This window comes from Daphnia pulicaria, chromosome 7 (genome assembly GCF_021234035.1).
Source record: "Daphnia pulicaria isolate SC F1-1A chromosome 7, SC_F0-13Bv2, whole genome shotgun sequence".
NCBI classification, from domain to species: Eukaryota; Metazoa; Arthropoda; class Branchiopoda; order Diplostraca; family Daphniidae; genus Daphnia; species Daphnia pulicaria.
Window position 1 is genome coordinate 18,707,608 of NC_060919.1, and position 25,357 is coordinate 18,732,964.

The 25,357-nt window shown below is 42.0% G+C and overlaps 2 protein-coding genes and 2 long non-coding RNA genes across 13 annotated transcripts in view; all 4 read right to left on the minus strand.

Moving 5' to 3' along the window:
- Positions 1–41: 41 nt before the first annotated feature.
- LOC124348807 lies at positions 42–4,152 on the minus strand. The gene is made up of 2 exons (XM_046799080.1): positions 155–4,152; positions 42–111 (listed from the first exon to the last, which is right to left on the minus strand). Exons 1-2 carry the CDS (start codon positions 4,150–4,152, stop codon positions 42–44), a joined length of 4,068 nt encoding a protein of 1,355 aa, XP_046655036.1.
- A 1,880-nt stretch (positions 4,153–6,032) lies between these two features.
- On the minus strand, positions 6,033–7,641 carry LOC124348654. The gene is made up of 8 exons (XR_006920081.1): positions 7,552–7,641; positions 7,361–7,440; positions 7,210–7,293; positions 7,063–7,136; positions 6,696–6,773; positions 6,553–6,624; positions 6,172–6,249; positions 6,033–6,102 (listed from the first exon to the last, which is right to left on the minus strand). It is a non-coding gene; the product is annotated as an uncharacterized LOC124348654 (long non-coding RNA).
- Positions 7,642–14,990: 7,349 nt separating this feature from the next.
- On the minus strand, positions 14,991–21,156 carry LOC124348808. Its single transcript, XM_046799081.1, has 4 exons — positions 19,918–21,156; positions 19,198–19,824; positions 15,217–19,144; positions 14,991–15,118 (listed from the first exon to the last, which is right to left on the minus strand). Exons 1-4 carry the CDS (start codon positions 21,154–21,156, stop codon positions 14,991–14,993), a joined length of 5,922 nt encoding a protein of 1,973 aa, XP_046655037.1.
- Positions 21,157–23,440: 2,284 nt separating this feature from the next.
- The window catches only part of LOC124348585, a 107,468-nt gene continuing 105,551 nt past the window's right edge, over positions 23,441–25,357 (minus strand). For 4 of the 10 annotated variants that reach the window (XR_006920051.1, XR_006920049.1, XR_006920050.1 and 1 more), the window contains 2 exons: positions 24,506–24,611; positions 24,238–24,262 (listed from right to left, as the gene is read on the minus strand). This is a non-coding gene — a long non-coding RNA (uncharacterized LOC124348585). The other 6 variants (XR_006920043.1, XR_006920048.1, XR_006920044.1 and 3 more) reach the window with 6 other exon arrangements.

A 25,357-nucleotide genomic window follows, 5' to 3' on the forward strand; every position in this document is an offset into this window, starting at 1 on the left:
GAGGAGCAAGCGCAGGCAGAATCGCTCAATTTGACGGACACTCACCGTGTACAATCGGCCAATGATTTTGAGATTTTGAACTCGTCGCTTCCAGAAATTACGGCCACCAACCTTGACGAAAGCAAAATGGTTGACAATCTCTCTGTAAAAATACTGCCTCGCTTCTTCATTATCCCGGTTCAAGATGAAAAAAGCAGTTAAAGTCGTTTCTTTCAAAGCGGCGTTGGCGACTGCTTGTTCCTCGTTGCCCGGGTGAAAAAAGACGGACTGTTCCAATGGAAGATGTACGGCAAGTCGGAAGATGACATGGGAACGATTGCTGAGGGGAAACTTATTGATTCTCCAGGCGGCTTCTGGTGCGCTGACGTAACGCGTGTCCAAAAAAGTAGTGATTTCGTCCCACACGAATGTCGGCTCATCTTCACCTTCAACTTGCTGATGCGTTCCCTTTTTTGTCTCAATGTTTCCGCTGTCATGGCCTTTGTACACGTACTTAAAGATGTATTTGACACTGGTGAGTGAAGCGCAGGATTCGAGGTTTATGTGACAGTCATATTTCAGCAGCAACCAAGGGTTATAAGGCACAACCCATCTGTTGTCTACTTCATAGACGACATTCCCTCTTTTCAACGGATGTTTAACTCCAGTGTCTCTTCTTCTATAAGTCGGATAGCCGTTGTCGTTGATGATGGTTCCTGCGATGAAATCTTTCGGAAACTTTTTGGTGCACCCTTCAACATCCATGCAAGGAGACTTTTTGTTGATGGCTCCACACGGGCCGTGGATCATGTGAGCCATAACAGCGGCGTAGAGTCTTGGATGGAGGGACTTGTCGGGAATTTCCGCACAAATGGTCTTGTCCATATCTTCTGGTGATAAAGGGGCATCTCTCTTATCGATCCAGATCAGCATGTGGCAATGAGGAAGACCGCGTTTTTGAAATTCGATGACTTCGATATGAGCTGTGGCGAAACCCAAAACTTGCTTTTTCTCGATGTCGTCGACCAACTCTTTTTTCTTCAAGTGGAAGACTCGTGCGACCATATCGGGACGATCAGAAGCTGTCTGATAGTTCGCAATATTTGCCGTAATTTCTCTCCACTTGGGATTGCAAGTAAACGTTAAAAAAAAAGTTGGTTTTCCAAATTTGGCAACAATTGCCATCGCGTCTTGATAATTTTGCTTCATGGCTCGAGGACTGCCAATGAAGGACGAAGGGAGAATGTAGATAGTGCCAACTTCCACATTTTCTCTTTCCGCTCGATTGTTGATGTAATCCATCAGACCGCAGTAGCGCTCAACATGCAGCTCTGTCTGGTGTTTTCTGAGCCAATCTATGCGATTCCCCTCGGTCTTGACGTAAGAATCGACAAAATATTGCTGAGTGAGGGCACCCCCGGACAAAACGATATTGAAATCACCGCGGATTGACATGATTGAACTGTAGAACTCGGCTTGCGTCACTCTTGAGCGTGGGCCTCTGTTCCTGTTTGGTTGTTGATCATCGTTCTCGTCTGCTTCGGCTGGTTCCGGTTCTACATTTCGCTCATTTTCAATCTCAGCATTGCCATCTGCTGCGGCGACTTCTTCACGAATTAACACTCTGGGGTTGGGCCACAGGGGATCAATCTGCTCGTCTTCATCCTCATCAACAATCATTGCCATTGCTGCTGCTTCATCTCTTTCCCTCCGACTGGTGGTGTTATAATTCATGTGAGCATGCCAACCATCTTCACCGTTGGGGAATAGCAGAGGATAACACATCGGATCACACATGGGCTTCTGTGTGTTAATCTGGATGAAACGTCGGCCTCTGACGGGAATATAGAGATGGCCACGAATATCTCTGTTGGATGGCGGAGCTCCATCAGAGCTTTTGAATACTACTGCTATCTCGTGGGCCGTCGGGCAGTTGTAGCGCCGCTGGTCGACATTTCTTCTATCACAAGTGATGATCATGCCGACAGTGTAGTGAGGAAGATTTGCGGCCTGGCGTTGAACGTATTCTTCTTCAAGAACTTGGCGCATCATCTTGTAAACCAAGGCGTACGGATTCTTCTCTCGAAGCATAGCGTCCAATTCTTCCATCAATATTCTACAACAACCCGACATTGCCTGGATATTTGCCCTATAATCAGTGGCCTGCGCCGAGTCCAAAAAATACAGATCTGCATATCTGGGATTTGGTGTTGGACCAAGCGGAGTGATTTGATGGTAAATCTGGCCATGAATTCGATAGCAGTAGGGGCCTCGGTTTGGTGGTGGAGATTGGTTTGCTCCAAGCGAAGCAAAAGCGTGAGCACTGTTGTAGTTTCGAATTTGCTTCATGAATTGCTTGGACTTTGGATGCTGATTTTGCAAGAGACTGGCCAAGGGTTGCGGACATGGCTTTGGTGGTGGAATAATTACTTTTCCCTTTCCGCAGCATCGCTGAAACTTTTGATCTTTTGGCATCTCTTTTTCAAAGTGTTTGGCGTCACACTCAGCACAAATCTTGGTCAAATCTCCAATGTCAAGCAAATGAACCCGATCCTCTACAACAATGTCTTTGCAAGCTATCCGATGCGTTCGCCGATTTCCAGCACGGTTGCGATCAAGGTGCATCTCACGAAGAAAAGCTTCGTGGTCTGCGGTTTCAACGGGAACAATTTCGGCGTGTTGAAGCGCATTTCTTGCTCGCAGTTCTTCCTCTTCTCGCTCTCGTTCAAATTGATGTTCTCGCTGTAGCTCTGTTCGCAACCTATCCTCTTCACGCCTATCAGCTGTTTCTTCCTCATTTTCAGTCGCTCTATAATCAGTCATGACTTCTGTGTGCTGCTCACGTCGTTCTGCAGCTTCCTGCTCAGTTTCGTTGAGGAGATTTACTTCGTGAAAAAATCTATCAGCCATAGCACGCTCCAATCTTTCTTCTCCTGTTGCTCTGCAACGTACAGCTTCCTGGCGTAATGACTTATCGCCAAGTCGAGCAAGCCTCTCTGCTACAAGTTCCTTATCCCGTAGAGATTTCTGTCGTAGTGCCTGTGCCCGCTGTCTTGCCCATTTTTCTGCTTCGGATTCTTCTTTCCGCAGAGAATTTTGCTGCAAGGTCTGTTCCCGGAGTCTTGCCAATTTCTCTGCTTCAATTTGCTCATTCCGCAGAGTTTTTTGGCGTAGCGCCTGCGCTCGTTGTCTAGCCCACTTCTCTGCTTCAGATTCCTCTTTCCGCAAAGAATTTTGACGCAAGGCCTGCTCACAAAGTCTAGAAGATCTCTCTGCTTCAGATTCCTCGTTCCGCAGAGATTTTTGCCTCAATGCCTGATCTTGAAGTCTTGCTGATCTCTCTGCTTCCGATTCATCTCTCCGCAGAAATTTCTTCCGCAATGCCTGGGCTTGCAACCTAGCTCGTTGTTCTTCAGCAGTTTCGGTGTCGTCAGCAGCTCTCTTTCTTGCCTGATGTTGTTGTCTTGCTGGACGCTCTGCCACAGCATCATTAGCAAGAACAACTCTTGGGCGATCACATGCAGGTCTCTGATTCATCGCTCGTAGAATAATTGCTGCTTCTTGTTGACGAAGAGCAGCTTGCCGCTCTGCCTCGGCTTGCAATCGAGCTCGAATTTGTTCATCTTGACGAAGATCTGCTTGCCGCTCCGCCTCGGCTAACAGTCGCGCACGATTTTCTTCTTCTTGACGAAGAACTGCTTGCCGCTCCACCTCGGCTAACAGTCGCGCACGATTTTCTTCTTCTTGACGAAAAACTGCTTGCCGCTCCGCCTCGGCTAACAGTCGAGCACGATTTTCTTCTTCCGCTTGTTCCTGTCGAAGGAGTTGCTGACGGATTCGCTGATCATGCAGTCTAGCTTCATGTTCAACCTGAGTCTCGTTAGCACGGGCGACTCTCTTCCGCTCAGCATCTAACCTCTGCCTCAACGCTCTCTCGTCAGGTGCCTCTGCCTGACGCTCTTCCCTAGCCTTTTTCGCATTCAAATTTTTTGCAACCTGAACTTCTTCGGGATTGAGCCGACGTCGCTTCTCTTCACGAGCGATCTTGGCCCTTTCCCTATTAGCCGCCAATCGCACTTCCTTAGCCTCCGGGTCTTCGTTACTTCTTTTTTCCCTAGCCTTCCTATTCTTCTCATCTTTTTCCTCTCGAGTTAATTCGCGACGCGGTGGCATTTTCAAATCAGCAAAATAACCCCTAATTTATCAAAAAAAATTCGCTTCTATCAGTGGAGGGCTTTTTTGGAGGGCTTTTGGAGGGCTTTACACCGCAAAAATTTCAAAAAGCTTAAAATTAAACACAAATTCGAACGTAAGCCGTCGACACAACCGGTGCTCAATATCCCAGTGGTACAGCCCGGTTAAGGTTCACATCTGATAAACAAATACGCATCGCAGGTTAGCTCCTCTCCGGTTGTCGACTGTTCGTTTTACAATGACTGACCCCCAAAAATGTCAACAATTATGCAATTATTTTCATTTGCGCTCAACTTGATGCTGACTTGATCGGGATTTTTATCGCAATTGTGACTGTTAAAAGCCAAAATGCTAACCTCTATACCAAGACCAGCACAAATTGGCTGAAAACCGTCGGACACCACAACTAATAAGTCTTTAGCAGGCTAATAAAAACATGCTACGGACTTAAAATTGTTGGAATTCGGAAAGTACTTTACTTGAGCAATGAGTGTCCTGATGCCGTAGGAAGTTAGAAGTAAGCTGGAAGACATCTCGGAGCGGAAGTGAATGGCGACTTGAAGATCTGGTCACAAATTCGATGCATTACAGGCTATTTAATGCAAAATAAAAGCTTGTATCAGTAAAAAATTGAAATCTTATCCAATTTCAGTAACTGACGCGCACATTTTTATTGGTAAAGTTTATTTTATGAGACCAGACTTGAACCATCAACCTGTGCGTTTGAAATCGAACACACTAACCACAACGCCACGTTCCGATACAAAAATGTAGTAAATCGACGACAAAATCACCGTTACCTGGCGATTTCTGGTTTCTTTTTTTTTTGAAGGAAGTACATGATAAACAATTGCCAACTTAATCAAAGTTCAACAGAATAACGAAATTCTTCACAAAGACCCAAAACGAATTTGATTGGAAGTAGATTCGAACATTTGACCACTCGATTAGGAACCGAAGGTGATAACCACTACACCATGTTTGGGTACAAATTGGTCGGCGATTCGACGACAAAAAAATAGTAGCCTAGAGCTACTGAATTGAACTCTGTCTCTTTTGTTGAGCATTGGACACAGTCAAAAACATAGCAAACCACTAACATAAATTTCAATTATCGAACAACATTCCTTCTAAATTAAAACACACCGCCCGAGAGTTGAACACAGAGCCTCTGTTGATCGAGATTACCGTGCTAGAACGTTAACCATTACACCAACTTAGAATAATTTTTGGCAAAAAAGTTGTTAAGTTATCAAGTACCAATTTTATAGCAGGTAATAAAACGTGCTATAAACATGTTCTAATGGAAAAAAGGTACAATAAAAACAATTTACCTGACAATTAAAGTCCTGATGCCGGTCGTTGGCTGGAAGCGAGAAACGGAGTACCTTCGACGGAACACTACAGGCTGGTGAATGAAAATATTTGTGAAAGCTAATTGTTTTCATTAAAATAAATGAAATCGACAAAAAGTGTACCTGACAATTAAATTCCTGATGCCAGTCGTAGGTCGAAAGTGAGGAAGGCTCTCAATTCGATTGTAAACTACAGGCTGAAAAACAAATTGCAAAATACATACACGTATAAGAATTCGAGTGTTCAAAATTAATACAAAATTTAATTCACATGGTCGTCATTGCTGACACGTGCAACAATTTTTCACCATCTCCAATTTATGTGCTGTCATCGAGAACCGAACCATTAATCGTAGTGTTTGAAATCCAATACGCTAACCACTACACCAAGAGCGGGTGATTATTAGAAGAAAATCGTCGAAGACCATCACTTATGAATTCGTAGCAAAGATTCATGCCATGGGCTTGTTCAAATGGATAAAATAGAACTGAAAAATCTTACCTGACTATGATAATCCTGATGCCAGTCATGGGCTCGAAGAAGGAAATGCAGTCCTTTCGATAACACTACAGGCTAATGAAGGAAAATATAATTTAATCCTAATGTTTTTAATTGCAATGAAATAAACTGCAATGTTTGTACCTGACAATTAAATTCCTGATGCCAGTCATGGGCCGCAAGTGAGGAAGGCAGGCACTCACCTCGATTGTACACTACAGGCTGAAAATTAAAATGCAAAATCCATACACGTATAAGAACTTGAGTGTTCAAAAACAGTACAAAAAATATTCAAATGGTCGTGATTGTTAGCACATACAACAATTTTCAACACCGTTAATTTATGTGCTGTCATCGAGAACCGAACCATTAACCCCCGTGTTTGATTTCCAACACGCTAACCACTACACCACGAGCGGATGTAAATTGGAAGAAAATCGTCGAAGACAATCACTTATGAATTCGTAGCAAAGATTCATGCCATGGGCTTGTTCGAATGGATAAAAGTGAACTGAAAAATCTTACCTGACTATGATAATCCTGATGCCAGTCATGGGCTCGAAGAAGGAAATGCAGTCCTTTCGATAACACTACAGGCTAATGAATGCAAAAATATATTTTAATCCTAATGTTTTTAATTGCAATGAAATAAACTGCAATGTTTGTACCTGACAATTAAATTCCTGATGCCAGTCATGGGCCGCAAGTGAGGAAGGCAGGCACTCACCTCGATTGTACACTACAGGCTGAAAATTAAAATGCAAATTACATACACGTATAAGAACTCGAGTGTTCAAAAACAATTCAAAGGGTCGTGTTTGGTAACTACAAAAATTTTCACCATCGTTAATATAGAAACTGTTATCGAGAACCGAACCATTAACCCCAGTGTTTGAAATCCAACACGCTAACCACTACACCGAGAGCGGATGATTATTAGAAGAAAATCGTCGAAGACAATGACTTATGAGTTCGTAGCAAAGATTCAAACCATGGGCTTGTTCAAATGGATAAAAGTGAACTGAAAAATCTTACCTGACTATGATAATCCTGATGCCAGTCATGGGCTCGAAGAAGGGAATGCAGTCCTTTCGATAGTACACTACAAACTGGTGAATTAAACAAATATTTTCATCATCTTTTTTTTGTAATTGAAATGAAATAAAATGGCAATACTTGTACCTGGCTATGAAAATCCAGATGCCAGTCGCAGGCTTGAAGTAGAAACACAGTCACTGTGATTATATATACAACAGGCCGAGAAATCTAGAATGCAAAACATGAAACAGTTGAATTTGTTGCAATTGAGATAAATGTAATCTATATAAGTCACCTGGCAATTAAGTTTATTGCTTTATTTGGCTGAAAGTTTGAAAAGAGTCGATGAAGCCACCAATTCGTCAAACTTTTTGTCTTGTTACATGTAAGTCAAAACATAAGTCAATCACAAATATTTACGTTTGACAAATGATGAAAGAATTGTATATTTACACTGTATCTATTTGATACACCAGTTTGACTTACCCAATTTGTCTCGAATTTACACAGTTTGGAGTATGAAATCAATCGCAATCGAGAAATCAAAATCGAAGAAATCTATTACTCGAGACAAAATTTGACGTGTCAGTTGTTGTAAACAACAATGATTACCATCGTCTGCTCGATGAGCAACGTGACTCGATATAATATCGATATAATCCTAATTTCTAAATTAATTCGTGTTAACATTAAATAAAGTAGACATTGACCGGGATCGAACCTCGGACCTCTCGCATGGTAGCAGTAGACGCTAACCAATACACCATTATACAGATGAAGTTCAATGTAGAGAATTGGATGTAAAAATATGTCGTAGAGACACGGTGCGTCGCGTTGCGCTCACCTGTGTTTGGCAAGTGTAACGCGACGTGTGTAATTCGAGACACCGAAATGTTTGAAATTACTCTTAAATGAGCTCAATGATGAATATCAGTTTGTGACCAAGTGGTTATCAAGTTCGCCCATCATGTGTGAGAACTCGGGTTCAAATCCCGACAGACACTAATTTCTATAATGAAAATTGCAAATTGCAAATTAATAAATTGCAAAAAATAATAAATTGCAAATTAACAACAGCACCTTGAACAGGGATCGAGCATCGAACCTCTCGCTTCGTAGCCGGGCATGCTATCCAATAGACCATTTGAACGATGATAACAATAAAGGGAATGGGATGTAAAAATATGTCTAAGAGATCCGGTGCGTCACGTCGCGCTCACCTGTGCGTCATGAGCGACGTGACGCGAGACGCAGATATCTTTGAAACAACTTGTCAATAAGATCAAAGCTAAATATTAATTGGTGGTCAAGTGGTTAGCAAGTTAGCTTCCCATGCGTGAGTACTCGGGTTCAAATCCTGATAGCCGCTAATTTCTTAATTGAAAAACTTGAACATTGCAAACTAATAATTCATAACAGCGATTAATAATTCATAACAGCGAAATAACCCGGGAACGAACTTCGGTCCTCTCTCTTCGTAGTCGAGCACGCTATCAATAGACCATTAGAGAGATGGAATCAGTATAGGGAATGGGATGTAAAAATATATCTTAAAGACACGGTGCGTCACGTCGCGCTCACCAGTGCGTCATGAGCAACGTGACGCGAGACGCAGGTATGTTTGCAACAACTTGTCAATAAGATCGAAGGAAAAAAATCAATTGGGGGTCAAGTGGTTAGCAAGTTCGCTTACCATCCGTGAATACTTGGGTTCAAATCCCGATTGGCACTCCAATATCTAAATTGATCATTGTTCATTGCAATTTAATTATCCTTAACACATCCCGGGATCGAACCTCGGACCTCTCACATGTTAGCCGAGCACGCTAACCAATACACTATTAGAGAGATAAATTTTATAGAGGGAATTGGATGTAAAAATATGTCTTACAGATACGGTGCGCCACGTCGCGCTCACCTGTGTGAGGCAAGATCTACGCGACGTGTGTAACGCGAGACGCCAAAATGTTTGAAACTACTCTTAAATGAGCTCATTGAATAATATCGATTGGTGGTCAAGTGGTTAGTGAGTTCGCTTACCATGCGTGAGTTTTCAGGTTCAAATCCCGATAGACACCAATTACTAAATTGAAAAAATTGTACATTGTAAATTAACAATTCATAACTTCTCCTTGACCCGGGATCGAACCTCGGACCTCTCGCTTCGTAGCCGGGCCCGCTAACCAGTATTCCATTAGAGATATGGAATCATTAAAGGGAATTGGATCTATAAATATGTCGTAAAGATACGGTGCGTCGCGTCGCGCTCACCTGTGCGTCATCAGCGACTTGACGCGAGACGCAGACATGTTTGAAACAATTTGTCAATAAGATAAAAGGTAAAACATCAATTGGTGGTCAAGTGGTTAGCAAGTTCGCTTACCATGCGTGAGTCTTCGGGTTCAAATCCCGATAAACACTCCAATTTCTGCAAATAAAACGTTGCAAATTAATAAATATTAACAGCGCCTTGATCCGGCATCGAACCTCAGACCTCTCGCATGTTAGCCGAGCACGCAAGCCAATACACCAAGAGAGATATGTATTTCAAAGTAAGTAACGGGATCTATAAATATGTCGTAGAGATATGGTGCGTCGCGTCGCGCTCACCTGTGTGTCATTCGCAACGCGAGATGCAGAGATGTTTGAAACCACACTTCAATGAAATCATCCTTGAATATTAATTGGTGGGCAAGTGGTTAGCGAGTTCGCTTACCATGCATGAGTATTCGGGTTCAAATCCCGATAGATACTCCAATTTCTCTAAATTGAACATTGCAAATTAATAAATAATAGCACCGCCTGGATCCGGGATCGAACCTCAGACCTCTCGCATGGTAGCAGTGCACGCTAACCAATACACCATTAGAAAGATGGAGTTCTATAGAGGAAATTGGATGTAAAAATACATGTCCAAGACAAACGGCGCGCGCCGCGCACGAAACACTGGAAGCGCAACAACAACAACAACCATCTGTCCAAATTCCAACTCGATATGGATATCAGTTCTGATAGTGTAGTGGTTAGAGTGTGTGCGACAATGCCATCCCAATCGGATGTGCGGCGGAAACACCTCTCCGACCATGGTTCAAACCCCAAGTAGTACACTCGAATCTAATAGAGGACATCGACATATATAACCGATGGAAAAAAAACCCTTCCCGACTACTAACAAATTCAACCCCCCTCTGTCCCCCCCACAAAAAAAAAAAAAAAACACAAACGGTTCGAGCCCGTGTGTGTGTGGCGAGAAAGGCGCGCGCAAACGGACAAACGGTGAGGAAAGTTGACGTGTATATCGCCTCGCTTAGTAGTCAATTCGAAAAAACTTTCGCCACTGGTTGCGGCTCGCCGATACAGACAAACGACTCTGGACCTCGGTTGGGACAAACAAACAAACAAACAAACACACCGAATCACAGACAGGCCAAGGTCACCTACCCACGCCCGCGGTTTATAGAGTAGTAGAAGAAGAAAGTAGAAGAAAGAAGAAGAAGAAGAAGAAGAAGAAGAAGAAAGTAGAAGAAGATAGAAGAAAGAAGTAGAAGAAGATAGAAGAAGAAGAAGAAGAAGAGTAGTAGAAGTAGAAGAAAAGTAGAAGAAGAAGAAGAAGAAGAAGAAGTAGAAGAAGAAGAAGAAGAAGAAGAAGAAGAAGAAGAAGATAGAAGAAGAAGACTAGTATACCAGATGCCCGTCCAAGGACGGCGAACCACCTTGCTAGACGCAATCACCCAAGCGCACAGCACAGCACACATGGAGAAAAACGCCACTCGTATAATCCCACTGCCCAATTCCTTACTGCCCGGGACTTAGTTTTTCATCCATTTATGGACTTATCATCTTCCACCGTGAGCCAGTTGGTCTTTTGGGTTCTTTTTGTGGACTTGTTTTTTTTCGTTGCAACCAAGTATCGGTAGCATTTGGGTTTATTTTTGGGACTTATATTTATTCAGAGTTTGGAGGTGTTGGATTTGACACATTCCTTTTTGGGTATTTTGGGTGTTCTTTAGGACTTGTACTTTTTTCGTGGTATTTCGGTTACAATTTGGGACTCTGTCGTTTTTCTCTGTAAGCCCGTTGAGGTTGTAAGGTTTTTTTGGACTTGTAATTTTTCGAGGGATTTGGTAACGGGGACTTGTGTTTCATTCAGAATTTGGATGTGTTCCACTTGACATTTGGTCATATTTACAGTATTTGTTCCCACTTTACTTTACCTATCTATTTATCCCTTACCTATTGATTACCTGCCCGTGTATTCCTTATTTTACTTGTTACTGTCTTGAGTGTCATTTGAACACTGGTCCGCTGAATCCTGCATCCGTCACTCTAACCACTGAGCCATGGAGTTGTGAATGGATGTTGCAAGAGTTGCTATAAATCGTCATTTATTGTGCGGACAAAAATGCAACAGTGTCAAATCTGATCATACTCAACTTGCGATTCATTTACATGACATATTTCGGCAACTTATTGTATATTGCCGAGAGCGGGTTTGAACCGACATCCTTTGGATTACCAATCCAATGCTATAACCACTACACCAACAGTGGTGTATATAGTCAAGTTCTGACGTGACCAAGTGGATAGCGCATACTTACACATGGTCATAGTTATCACCCAGCGTGAGCAAAAGCGTTTAAATTACATCGGAGTTGGAAATCATCGATATTGAGACAATATGCTTCATTACACATGTTTTTGCTGAGAGTGGGTTTGAACCACCATCGATTGAGTCACCAATCCAATGCTATAACCACTACACCAACAGCGGTGATTTGTTGCAAGTCTTGATGTGACCAAATGGATACTGCATACATCTATATTGTCATGGTCAGCGAAAATAAACGAAAAAGGGTGCATTTTTTAAAGCCCGGCGTGAGCAACGCACGGTTGATTATTTTAAGCTCAACGTGGGCGAAATAGTGTGAATTATTTTCAGCCCGCCGTGAGGGAAATAGGGTGAATAATTTCCAGACCGTCGTGAGCGAAATTGAGTTAGTTAAAGCCCGGCGTGAGCGATATAGGATGAATTCTTTTCAGCCCGGCGTGAGCAATGTATGGTGAATTATTTCCAGCCCGTCGTGAGAAAAGTAGGGTGAATTATTTCAAGACCGGCGTGAACAACGTACGGTGAATTATTTTTAGCCCTTCGTGGGCGAAATAGGGTGAATTATTTTTAGCCCGGTGTGAGTGAAGTAGAGTGTATTATTTTAATCCCGTAGTAAGCAACGTGGGATGAATTATTTTTGCCCGTCGTTATTATTATTTATTATCGTATTTATTTATCGTATGAGAAACGTAGATCTATAGGACATCTATACGAAGATAGCATAAGGCCGTAGAAAATTGAGTATCCATGTGATATCCAATTTAGGTTGTAGCTAGATCAGATTTGATTTAGACATTAAGACATCTATATGATAGACGATGGATGTAAGTGTGCTACCAGGGAACCACCATTCTTTGAATGAATATAGAGAAGCAAGCTTATCAGCTCGACAAATGGATAGTCGTAAGCCAGTAAACTGTCTTAAATAGCAAATTCAGGGCCGAAACGAATGGCTGTTGCTTACATTTTATTGCTTAATCTCCTGTTATTTTTTCTCGAGTAATTCTGACTATACCAACAGTCTCATTGTTTATGCAAACTTTTCAAATGAGCAATTGCCTACGGCGGTAAAATTACCAACGTAGGGTTCATCGCCCAGAAAGAACAAAATCGATTTGCATTTTATTGCGTTTATTTGCATCAGTGTAAGAATTCACCGTTCCGGAAACTATTTTCTTCATTCAATTGTTATTTGCCTGAAAGTGGGTTTGAACAAACATTTGTCTTACTAATCCAAATCTTCCAAATTTATAACCACTACAACAACAGCAGTGTTTATGACGATTTTCCAACTTGACCAAATGTATAGCGCATACTAAACTTTGTAATATTTATCACCCGGCGAGAGCAAAAGCGTTTTATTAACAATGCTGTTAGAATTCATCGATTTTTGTACTAATATATTCATTAGACAATTAATTGCCGAGAGTGGGATTGATCCACCCACCTTTGTATTACCAATCCGATATTATAACCACTACACGAACAGTGGTGCTCAGAAACGTTAACAGTCCCGACGTCACCAAGTGGACAGCGCATACTCACACATAGTCATGGTTATCGCCCAGCGTGAGCAAAATCGACTTATTATCATCGGTGTATGAATTCATCGATATTGGAAATAATTGATTCATTAGACAATTGTTTGCCAAGAGTGGGTTTGAACCATTGAACTTCGAATAATCAAACCAATGTTATAACCGCTACACCTAAAGCGATACTCATTTCTGTTAAAAGTCCCGTTGTGACCAAGTGGACAGCGCATACCTAACACATTGTCATGGTTATCGCCCAGCGTGAGCAAAATCGATTAATCGGCATCAGTATTAAAACTACTCAATAGTGAGACGATTTGCTTCATTACATAGTTGTTAGCTGAGAGTGGGTTTGAACCACCATTACCAACCTTAGAAATACTAATACAATGCTATAACCACTACACCAACAGTGGTGATGAAAATCAATTCCCAACGTGACCAGCAAGTTAGCGCATACTTACACATTGTCATGGTAACAACACATCATGAGCAAAATCGATTTATTTGCATCGATTTTTGAATTATATAGTTCACAACGTGTTCAGTAGTTTAACGCATACTCACACATTGTCATGGTAATAACACATCATGAGCAAAATCGATTTTTTTGCATCTGTTTATGAATTATTCGATATTGTGAATATTTGCTTCATTATGCAGTTATTTACAGAGAGTGGGCTTGAACCACCAACGTTTGAATTACCAATGCAAGGCTATAACCACTACACCAACAGCGGTGATGAATATCAATTCCCAACGTGACCAGAAAGTTAGCGCATACTTACACATTGTCATGGTAACATGCATTATTACACAGTTATCTGCCGAGAGTGGGTTTGAACCACCTACCTTAGTGTTACCTGCCTAATGCTTTAACCACTACACCAACAGTGGTGTTGTTAATAAAGTCCCGACATAACCAGTTGCATAGCGCAGACCTGCAGCAAAATAAAAGTCTTTGGATTTGAAGACATTTTTTAAAATCGCTACCGATCGCTAAACATCATTCGGTCGCTACTCGTGCTATTCTTTACATCAGAAAGATATTAGCCGACTGTGGGTTTGAACCATCAACGCGTAATCTTTTTTCAGTGATGTCACTCATCAATCGATGTGATCAAATCTGTTGGACTGTTTATCGGACCATTTTTAAGGTTTATTTTAAGGTTGTATTAATCGCCCGGCATGAGCAAAGCGGGAGAATTATTGTTCGAATGGTCGTTTCAATCAATCGATGTTTAATTAACAGATAAATAAAAAAAAGTGTAGTGGCTATAGCGTTTATAAACGGCGAAATAATACTTGGCATCATCATTATAAGTGCGATACTTTGAATTCTATCAGCTTTGAAATCCGAAGAATATATAAAAATATAGCGTCACTCAGCCGGGTTTAAACCGTTACCATTACTGTCCTTAAGCAAGTACGCTATCCAGTACACCATTTGCCGATGTGTACAACTCGTAAAACACTTTTAAAATATTTATCATTGGCGAAAATTTTGAATTTTTTTTTGTTTTTTTATTATTTTGGGTATTTATTGCTACACTTTAATATTATCAATTCACGGTTGAGCGCACATGGGTACTACCCCATGGCCATGCCCGTGCTCCATTTTTTGGCCCGTAGACCGAGGCGGAATTTAGTTCCTCTTGGGTTTGAAATGCTGGGAAAGAAAGGAATAGAAAGGAAAAAGGGATCCAAGAAGGTTTTCAGGGGTTGACTACGGAAGAATGGTATAAAGGATTAAGTCGTTTAACTGTGTGATGATGATGTGTTTACAAAAGGACTTCTTTGTAAACAATATTGACGGTGAATACTTTCTCTTTTTCCTCTTCAGTGGCTGTCAGGTGATTTCTCAAAAGCCGTCCTTGCTTTGCAGATTCAGCTATTTCGACTTTGACACCTGTGGGTTTTTTCCCCGATAAAAAAAACAAACAAAAATGTAAAACATACTATAAAGTAAAATAAGTAAACAAAAATCTATAGAAAATATTTATGAACCTTCTTTCGATGTTGCACGTGAAAAAGCCACATACAGCTGACCGTGAGAAAAGACAGGCTCCAGGAGGAAAATGCCGACACGATCAAAAGTCTGGCCCTGTGACTTGGTGATGGTTATGGCAAATGCCAACAGCACAGGAAACTGGAGCCTCTTGAGTGTGACAGGAAGATCGGAATCGGTGGGCGACAGCGTCATTCGCGGGATGTAAACCGTGTGACCCTTGTTCTTGCCGGAAGCGATGTCTGCAACGATCAGATTTTCTCTGAGGGCCCTGATGATGAGACGGGTGCCATTGCAGAGACCCTTACGCGAATCAATGTTCTTGAGCAGAATGATGATGGCTCCCACTTTCAACTTGAGAACATGAGTGGGAATTCCGGACACATTAAAGGTGTTGAGAATCTCGGTTGGATAATTGGCAATTTCTTCAGGATCGTCCGAATCAATCGTGTCGATGCTTTTGTACTGATGAACTATTCCAGGCATGTCTTTGATGATCTGATTGTTGATCCGTAGGCAGTCTTCGTTCTTCGGACAGAGAATGGCTCGACTGCAAATCTGCTGAGATACCTCTGGATCCAAAAGCAGAGAAGGAACACCAAAAACGTACTCAATCAAATTCCGTCCAAAGTCAAGAAACTCGGCAGGAATTTCGATGAGATCAGGATTGTTAAGTCTAGGAATCGTTGGCAGAGTACCGTTTCCAAGCTGAATAAGCCAGTCAGCGTAGTCTTGATTGCCGGCCACGGTACGCATATTCTGGGTTAAACGAAGATGACGAAACAGAGGCCACGTTGCGTTATTTCGGATTGTAGCTTCCACCACCTTCACCCTGTTTCCATGTCGGACGACTGGTAAACATTGACGAAAGTCACCACCAAGAAGAAGAACTTTTCCACCATGAGGTATATTTTTCTTTTCCAATTTTTGAAAGAGGAAATTAAAAGCGTCGAGAGCGTGATTTGTCTTCATGGTGGCTTCGTCGGAAATGATGAGAACGGCACTTAAAATCAAATTAGCGAGAGCGCTTCCATCTACAATTTTCGATCTGGTAACTTCGGTAATTGGAGGGTAGATCTTAAATTGGGAATGGTATGTTGAACCGTCAATCAACAACGTAGAAGCGATGCCGGTAGAAGCGACGGCGATGACTGTCTTCCCTTGGCCTTGCAGAACGGTGATCAGAGTGTTGTACAAAAAGGCCTTGCCAGTACCTCCAGGACCATCCAAAAAATACTGATGGGGAACTGAGTTGTTTTTGTCGTTGATGGCAGCCATGACTTGATCATAGGCGGCTCTTTGACCTTCGTTCAATTGAGTAACCATCAGTTCACCCAAACGTCTCTTTTCTATCCTGGTAATTGCAGTATTCTCTTCGAGTTGAGCTTCAATAATTTGGCGAATAAGCTGAAAGTCAGGAACAGGCAAAGAGAGTTCTTCCATTGTTCTATTGTGGAGAATCAACTTGTCCTGAATCCATTTCAAAGTCAAGTTTTTGGCGACTTCCGCATCGTGACCAGTTCGAATGAAATCTTCCATGAGGTGGGGCAGAGACCGATCAAAGAGATGAAGAGCGTCGGTGGGATTGCAAAAGAGGCAGACATCGACAAAAAGCTGTCTCAATCGCTCCGGCATTTCAAAGGCGGCGGCATCGTCCAAGGTCTTCTCCCAAACGCTGTCGTCCTCCAACAAATTCAGAGCAGAAGCGGCTGATTTAAACGTCGGTAGAAGGACACCGTTAACCGTGCGGAGATCTTCAAAGCTGGTTGATCCTCTGACGTTGATGAGGAGCAAGCGAAGGCAGTATCGCTCAACTTGACGGACGCCCACGGTATATAAGCGACCTATGATTTTAATATTTCTTCTTCGAGGTTTCCAATAATTACGACCACCCGACTTAACGAAACAGAAATGATGGACAATTTCGCGGTAAAAATACTGTCTCGCTTCTTCATTATCCCGATTTAAGATGAACCAAGCAGTTAACGTCGTTTCCTTGGTCGCAGCATCGATGACTGCTTGTTCCTCATTGCCCGGTTGGAAAAAGACGGACTGTTCAAGAGGCAGATGCACGGCTAGTCGGGTGATGGTATGAGAACGATCGCTGAGAGGAAACTTGAAGATTCTATAAGCGGCTTCTGGCGCGCTGACGTAACGGGTGTCTGTAAAGGTGGAGATTTCGTCCCAAACAAAAACTTGCTCGTTTTCTTCTCCAGCCTGATGATGCGTTCCAGTTTTCGATTCAATGTTGCTGCAATCGTGACCTTTGTACACATACTTGAAGATGTACTTGACAGTGGTCATATTGGCGCAATACTCGATGTTGATGTGACAATCATATTTCAGTAGCAACCAAGGGTTATAAGGAACAACCCATCGGTTGTCCACTTCATAGTGAGTGTGCCCCCTTTTCAAACGATGTACAACACCAGTGTTTCTTCTTTTATACGTCGGATAGCCGTTGTCATTGATCATAGTCTCTTCGTTGAAGTCTTTGGGGAACTTTTTACAGCAGCCCTCTTCATCCATGCAGGGAGAATTTTTGTTGATGGCTCCACACGGACCGTGAATCATGTGAGCCATAACAGAGTTGTAAAGTCTTGGATAGAGTGTCTTGTCGGGAATTTCAGCGCAGATGGTCTCATCCATATCCTCTGGTGTCGAAGGAGCGTCACGGCTGTCGACCCACACCAGCATGTGGCAATGAGGCAGTCCACGTTTCTGAAATTCGATGACTTCGATTCTGGCCGCGGCGAAACCCAATATTTGCTTTTTCTCGATGTCGTCGACCAACTCTTTCTTCTTCAAGTGGAATACTCTTGCGACCATATCGGGACGATCGGAAGCCGTCAAGTAGTTTGGGATATTAGCAACAATTTCCCTCCACTTGGGATTGCAGGTAAACGTCACAAAAAAAGTCGGCTTGCCAAATTTTCCACAAATGGCCATAGCGTCTTGGTAATTTTGTTTCATGGCTCGAGGACTGCCAATAAATGACGAAGGGAGAATGTAGATCGAGCCAACTGCCAAATTTGCTCTCTCTGCTCGATTGTTGATGTAATCCATCAGACCGCAGTAGCGCTCAACATGCAGCTCTTTCTGGTTTCGTCTGAGCCAATCTAGGCGATTCCCCTCGGTCTTGACGTAAGAATCGACAAAATACATCTGAGTGACGGGACCCCCAGCCAAAACGTTGTTGAAATCACCACGAACTGATATGCGCGAACTGTAGAATTCGGCTTGCGTCACTCTTGAGCGTGGGCCTCTGTTTCTGTTCGGTGGTCGATCGTCGTTCTCCTCGTCCGCTTCTGGTTCTTGTTCTTCACCTGGCTCATTTTCAATCACAGCATTGCCATCTTCTGCGGCCATTTCATCACGAATTAAAACTCTGGGGTTGGGCCACAAGGGATCAATCTGCTCCTCTTCATCTTCTTCAACAATCATGGCCAATGCTGCCGCTTCATCTCTCTCTCTCCGTCTGGTGGTGGTATAAGTCATGTTGATATGCCAACCGTCGTCACCGTTCGGAAATAAAAGTGGGTAACACATCGGATCACACATAACTTTTATTGTGTCAATCTGGATGAATCGTCGGCCTCTGACGGGAATGTAGAGATGGCCACGAATATCTCTGTAGGCTGGTGGTTCGCCGTCAGTGCTTTTAAAAACCACAGCAATTTCGTTGACCGTTGGACAGTTGTATCTTCGTTGGTCGACATTTCTTCTATCGCAAGTGATGATCATGCCGACAGTGTAGTGAGGAAGATTTTCAGCTTCACGTTGAACGTATTCTTCTTCAAGAACCCGACGCATCATCTTGTAGGTCAAGGCATAAGGATTCTTTTCTCGAAGCATAGCGTCCAGCTCTTCCATCAAAGTTCTACAACAACCCGACATCATTTCGATATTCGCCCTGAAATCAGTAGCCTGCGCAGAATCCAAAAAATACAAATCAGAGTATCTGGGATTTGCCGTCTGACCGAGAGGAGTAGTTTGGTGGTAAATCTGACCATGGATGCGTACACAGGTCGGGCCGCGACCTGGCAGAAATTAGCTCCCATAGAGGCGAAAGCATGGGCGCTGTTGTAATTTCGAATCTGCTTCATGAAATGTTTCGATTTTGGATGCCGGTTTTGCAAGAGGCTGGCCAATGGTTCTGGACACGGCTTAGCAGGTGGAATAATGACATTGCCCTTTGCGCAGCATTGCTGGAACTTCTTGTCTTTCGGCATTTCTTTCGCGAAATGTTTGGCATCACATTCCGAGCAAATCTTGGTCAAATCTCCGCAGTCATGCAAGTGAACGCGGTCCTCTACCACGATTTCTTTGCAAGCCTGCCGATGAGTTCTTGGATTTCCACGCCGGTCGCGTTCAGTCATCAACTGCAAACGAAGAGCTTCTTCTTCTTCATTTTCAATTGGAATAATTTCGCCATGATCAAGGGCATCCCTGGCACGCAATTCTTCGTTTTCTCGCTCTCGTTGGTCTTCAAGTTCTCGACGTAACTCCATTCGACACCGATTCTCTTCACGCCTCGCAGCAGCTTCTTCTTCATTCTCGGTCGCTCTGTAATCAGCCATGTACTCGGGGTGGTTAACGCGACCTTCCTGCTCAATTTCGTCGAACACATTGACTTGTTAACGAAATCTATCAGAGATAGCGCGATCTATTCTTTCATCTGCTGTTTCTCTGCCACGTACAACTTCCTGGCGTGATGACTGAGCCTGAAGTCGAGAAAAATTGCTGTCTTCAGATTCGTTGTCGCGTAAATCTTCCTGACGGACTAATTTATCTTGAAGTCGAGCCCGCTTTTCAGCTTCAATTTCTTCATTCCGAAGACATCTTTGCCGCAGAGACTGTTCGCGCATCCTAGCTACTTTTTCAGCTTCCAATTCCTCGTTGCGCAGAGAACTTTGCCGCAGAGACTGTTCACGTAGCCTAGCTGCTTTTTCTGCTTCCGTTTCTTCGCTACGCAAAGAACTTTGCCGTAATGACTGTTCCTGAAGTCTAGCTGATTGTTCTGCTTCCGATTCTTCGTTCCTAAGAGCTTTTTGCCTCAAGGCTTGATCTCGAAGCCTAGCTGACCTCTCTTCTTTAGATTCATCTTGCCGCAGAATTCTCATCCGTAATGCCTGGGATTGCAATCGAGCTCGTTGCTCTTCAGGAGTTTCTCGGTTGCCGACAGCTGTCTTTCCTGCCTGGTGTTGTTGTCTTGCTGGACGCTCTGCCACAGCATCATTGGCAAGAACAACCGTTGAACGATCAAACGCTGGTCTCTGATTCATCGCTCGCAAGATAGATGCTGTTTCTTGTTGACGAAGGGCAGCTTGCCGATCCGCCTCGGCCTGCAATCGAACACGATTTTCTTCTGTTTGAAGAAGACCAGCCTGCCTCTCTGCCTCGGCTTCCAATCGCGAACGATTTTCTTCTGCTTGAAAAAGACCAGCCTGCCGTTCTGCCTCAGCTTCCAATCGAATACGATTTTCTTCTTCGTGCAGATTTTGTTCTTCGTGCCGAAGAACTGCTAGCCGCTCCTCCTCGGCAAACAGTCGAGCACGATCATCTTCTTCATTCTGTTCCTGCCTAAGGAGTTTCTGCCGGATTCGTTGATCGAGTAGCCTAGCTTGATGCTCAACTCCCGTCTCGCTAGCACGGGCGACTCTTTTCCGGTCCGCATCTAACCTCTGCCTCAACGTTCTTTCGTCAGGTGCCTCTGCCTGACGGTCTTCTCTCGCCCTTTGCGCCTTCAAATTCTTGGCAGCCTGATCATCTTCGGGATTGAGCCGACGACGCTTCTCTTCACGGACGAACTTGGCCTTTTCCCTCTGAGCAGCCAATCTAACTTGTTTTGCCTCCGGGTCTTCGAGACTTCTTTTTTCCCTAGCCTTCCTATTCTTCTCATCCTTTTCCTCTCGAGTTAATTCGCGACGCGGTGGCATTTTCAGATCAGCAAAATAACCCCTAATTTTCCAAAAAAAATTCGCTACTATCAGTGGAGGGCTTTTTGGAGGGCTTTTGGAGGACTTTACACCGCACAAATGTTCAAAAAGCTTAAAACTAAACACAAATACGAACATAAGCCGTCGACACCCGGTGCTCAATATCCCAGTGGTACAGCCCGGTTAAGGTTCACATCTGATAAACAAATACGCATCGCAGGTTAGCTCCTCTCCGGTTGTCGACTGTTCGTTACACAAAAGACATACCTCCAAAAATGGCAACAGTAATACAATTATTTTCATTGACGCTCAACTTGATGCTGACTTGATCGGGATTTCAATCGCAATTGTGACTGTTTGAAAGCCATAATGCTAACCGCTAAACCAAGACCAGCACAAATTGGCTGAAAACCGTCGGACACCACAACTATTAAGTCTTTAGCAGGCTAAGAAAAACATGCTACCGACTTTAAATTGATGGAATTCGGAAAGTACTTTACTTGAGAAATGAGTGTTGTGATGCTGTAGGAAGAAGGAAGACATCTCGAAGTTGGAATATCCGGCGACTCGAATATTGTAGATCCCGCTGAAGAATTGCAACAAAAAAACACATATTAGTATGAAAACACAAAAGCAACACAAATGCACCAAGTTCAGTGAAAGAAACACATTTTTGAAATGAACAATTTTTTTTTTTTTTTTCACGGAATCAGTTTTGAACCATCAACCTCAGTGATTGAAATCCACCACGCTAACCACAACACCACGGGCTGATGACATGAAAAATCAATTCGACGACAAAATAACCGGGAGCTGGCGATTTCTAGCAGTTTTTTTTTTTTCAAGTAGGTGCAAGGCATAGCACATAGTTATCAATCACAGACATTTATTCAATACCCAAAAACAGAATTGACTTAATCTAGATTTGAAGGATAAACCTCTTAGTACGGAAGCGAACGTTATCCAATACTCCACCGACGTATATCACAGTATGGAAAATCAATGACCCAAAAATGGTTTACAGAAGCTAAAATATACTTGATACCTTAAGTTTAGATTAAGGCACATGATGAAACCAAAACACTGAAAACACAATCAATTCATAATTAATGAAACACATAACCAAGATTTACCCACACTTAACAAAGCTTTCAACATTGATGATTAAGACTATATCTAGAAATGGTATCGGAAAATCAGATTACCTTAGAATTCAAATCCTGAATTTAGTCGTTGACTTAAAGGCGGTCGTGAATACACAGCGAAATCGATGAATAAGCCACCAATCAAATGCTGAAATACAAAACAACATGAGTCAATAAGAATTATTTCCTTAAACTGGGCCATCCCAGCAGAAATTCTTTTTCGCAGTCTTTTCTTGAGCAAACTTTTACTTTACTGAGATTTTTCTGATGAAAAGACTGCGAATAAGAATAATATCCTAAAACTGGACCATCCCAGCAGAAATTCTTATTCGCAGTCTTTTCTTGAGCAAACTTTTACTTTACTGAGATTTTGTAGATGAAAAGACTGCGAATAAGAATTATTTCCTAAAACTGGACCATACCAGCAGAAATTCTTATTCGCAGTCTTTTCTTCAGTTTACTTGTGCTTTACTGAGATTCTGCTGATGAAAAGACTGCGAATAAGAATAATTTTCCAAAACCTGACCAACCCAGCAGAAATTCTTATTCGCAGTCTTTCCTTCAGCTAACTTTTACTTTACTGAGATTCTGCTGATGAAAAGACTGCGAATAAGAATCATTTCCCAAAACTGGGCCATCCCAGCAGAAATTCTTATTCGCAGTCTTTTCATCTGCAAACTTTTACTTTACTGAGATTTTGCTGATGAAAAGACTGTGAATAAGAATTATTTCCTAAAACTGTACCATGCCAGCAGAAATTCTTATTCGCAGTCTTTTCTTCAGCAGACTTCCACTTTCCTGAGATTTTGTGATGAAAAGACTGCGAATAAGAAATACAAAACAAAGCATGAATCACTAAGCCAAACCAGTTTAACATTCATTTAGCCCAATTTGTCTTGTTTTACAGTTTCATAATGCAAATTCTCACAATGAATGGAATTGAACCAATCTCACCTTTGACTTTTCAATATATATGGAACCAGCAAAGTTTTCAGTTTAATCAACAGTGAATAACAACAAAAACTGTAACACACAATATCTGACGTTTCGCCGTATTGTGAGATAAACAATGAAGTTGTCTGCTATAATTTTTTTTTATTGATTGGCTAAAAAAAATATCAGTAAAACATTTGTCTGTATCGAGTATCGAACCACCGACTTCATGATTACACGGCGAGCGTGCTAACCACGACACCAATACACATATATATCCGGTTACAAAATACGAATTTAAATAACCAACAGAAACAGTTTTCCGCGCAAATGGCGAAAATTCAAAATGAACTTCCAGCGAGAGACTTGAACGTGCGACTCAACGAAACACGGCGCGGGTACTCTAACCACACAACCAAGTGTCCGCTGACAGATTATCTTCATTTATTTTGACTATCAACATGGTTTGAGAGAACTGTCATAAAAAGGATGGCATCTGATTTAAGAAAAGTTAAGATTAACCATAAACATGGGACACAGTATTTTTTTAAATATTAGCAAATAACTAACCAGCAGCAGAGATCACTGAACTGGCACGGCCAGTGTTCCCTTCAACCATTAACGATTTGACTATCAACGTGGCCTGAGAGAACTGTCACAGGATGAATGGCATATCTGATCAAAAAAATTTATGATTAATGATAAAAACATAACACAATGAAATACTCAAAGTATAACAAATAATTACCATCAGTTATCACTGAAACTGGTATGGCCAGTATTATCTTCATATGGCCAGTATTATCTTCATCTATTTGAATATCAACCCGGTATAAGAGAACTGTCACAGGATGGATGGCTATTGGTTTTTAAAAAGATAAGATTAATCATGAACACAGTATATTCTAAAAGAAAGCAAATAATTACCTGCAGCAAGAGATCACTGAACTGGCACGGGCAGTATTCTCTTCTTCTATTTGACTATCAACTTGGTACGTTTGAAAGAATTGTCACATGACTAATGGCATCTAAATTAAGAAAAGTTAAGATTAACCATAAACACAGGACACAATATATTCGAAAAGAGTAGCAAATAATTACCTGCAGCAAGAGATCACTGAACTGGCACGGCCAGTATTCTCTTCTTCTATTTGACTATCAACTTGGTTTGAGAGAACTGTCACATGACATATGGCATCTAATTTAAGAAAAGTTAAGATTAACCATAAACACAGGACACAATATATTCGAAAAGAGTAGCAAATAAGTACCAGCAGCAGAGATCACTGAACTGGCACGTTCTCTTCAACTATTTGACTATCAACCTTGCTATCAACCTGGTTTGAGAGAACTCTCACAGGATGAATGGCATCTGATCTAAAAAAGTTATGATTAATGATAAACACAAAACACAATAAAATACTCAAAGTATAACAAATAATTACCATCAGGTATCACTGAACTGGTATGGCCAGTATTCTCTTGATCGGTTTCACTGTCCATCACATAATCAGTTTTTTAAGCTTTACTAAAACATCTCTTTCGATTTCACAAAATAAAGCGTTCATATAGGAACGGCTATGAGTACATCTGTTTCTTCGTAAAAACACGATTAGTTAAAATGAACTTCAATACGATGGTTCTTGTCGTCATTCTTACTTAAGGGAAAAAAAATTCAAAAAGAATTGTTGCCACTGCAGCCTGCAAGGAGAAGCGGCTAAGCAAGGACGCCAAGGAGGAGCATGGGCTACTTAATCTAGAGGACGGGAATCTTCGAGGTTTCCTATGTCGGCTGTGTAAATTTTTTTACATCAGCAGCAAAAAAAGCACAAAAAATTATTAGTTAACTTAATAAATGTTCCTATACTTGTAATTAATAGTTTGATAGATATTTGTAATTTCCTTACAGATGACAGGGAAGAAAGTCGTTTCACCGGTGCCACCTAGCGGCCAAGTCCCAGAAGCTCTTTCAACTGAAAACAGTCGACACTTTGTTTTGTTTTGGTTATAGCAGTCGACACTTTGTTTTGTTTTGGTTAGATTAACGTGGTATGGTCCAGTTTTAGGAAATAATTCTTATTCACAATCTTTTCATCAGGAAAGTCTCAGGAAGGTAAAAGTTT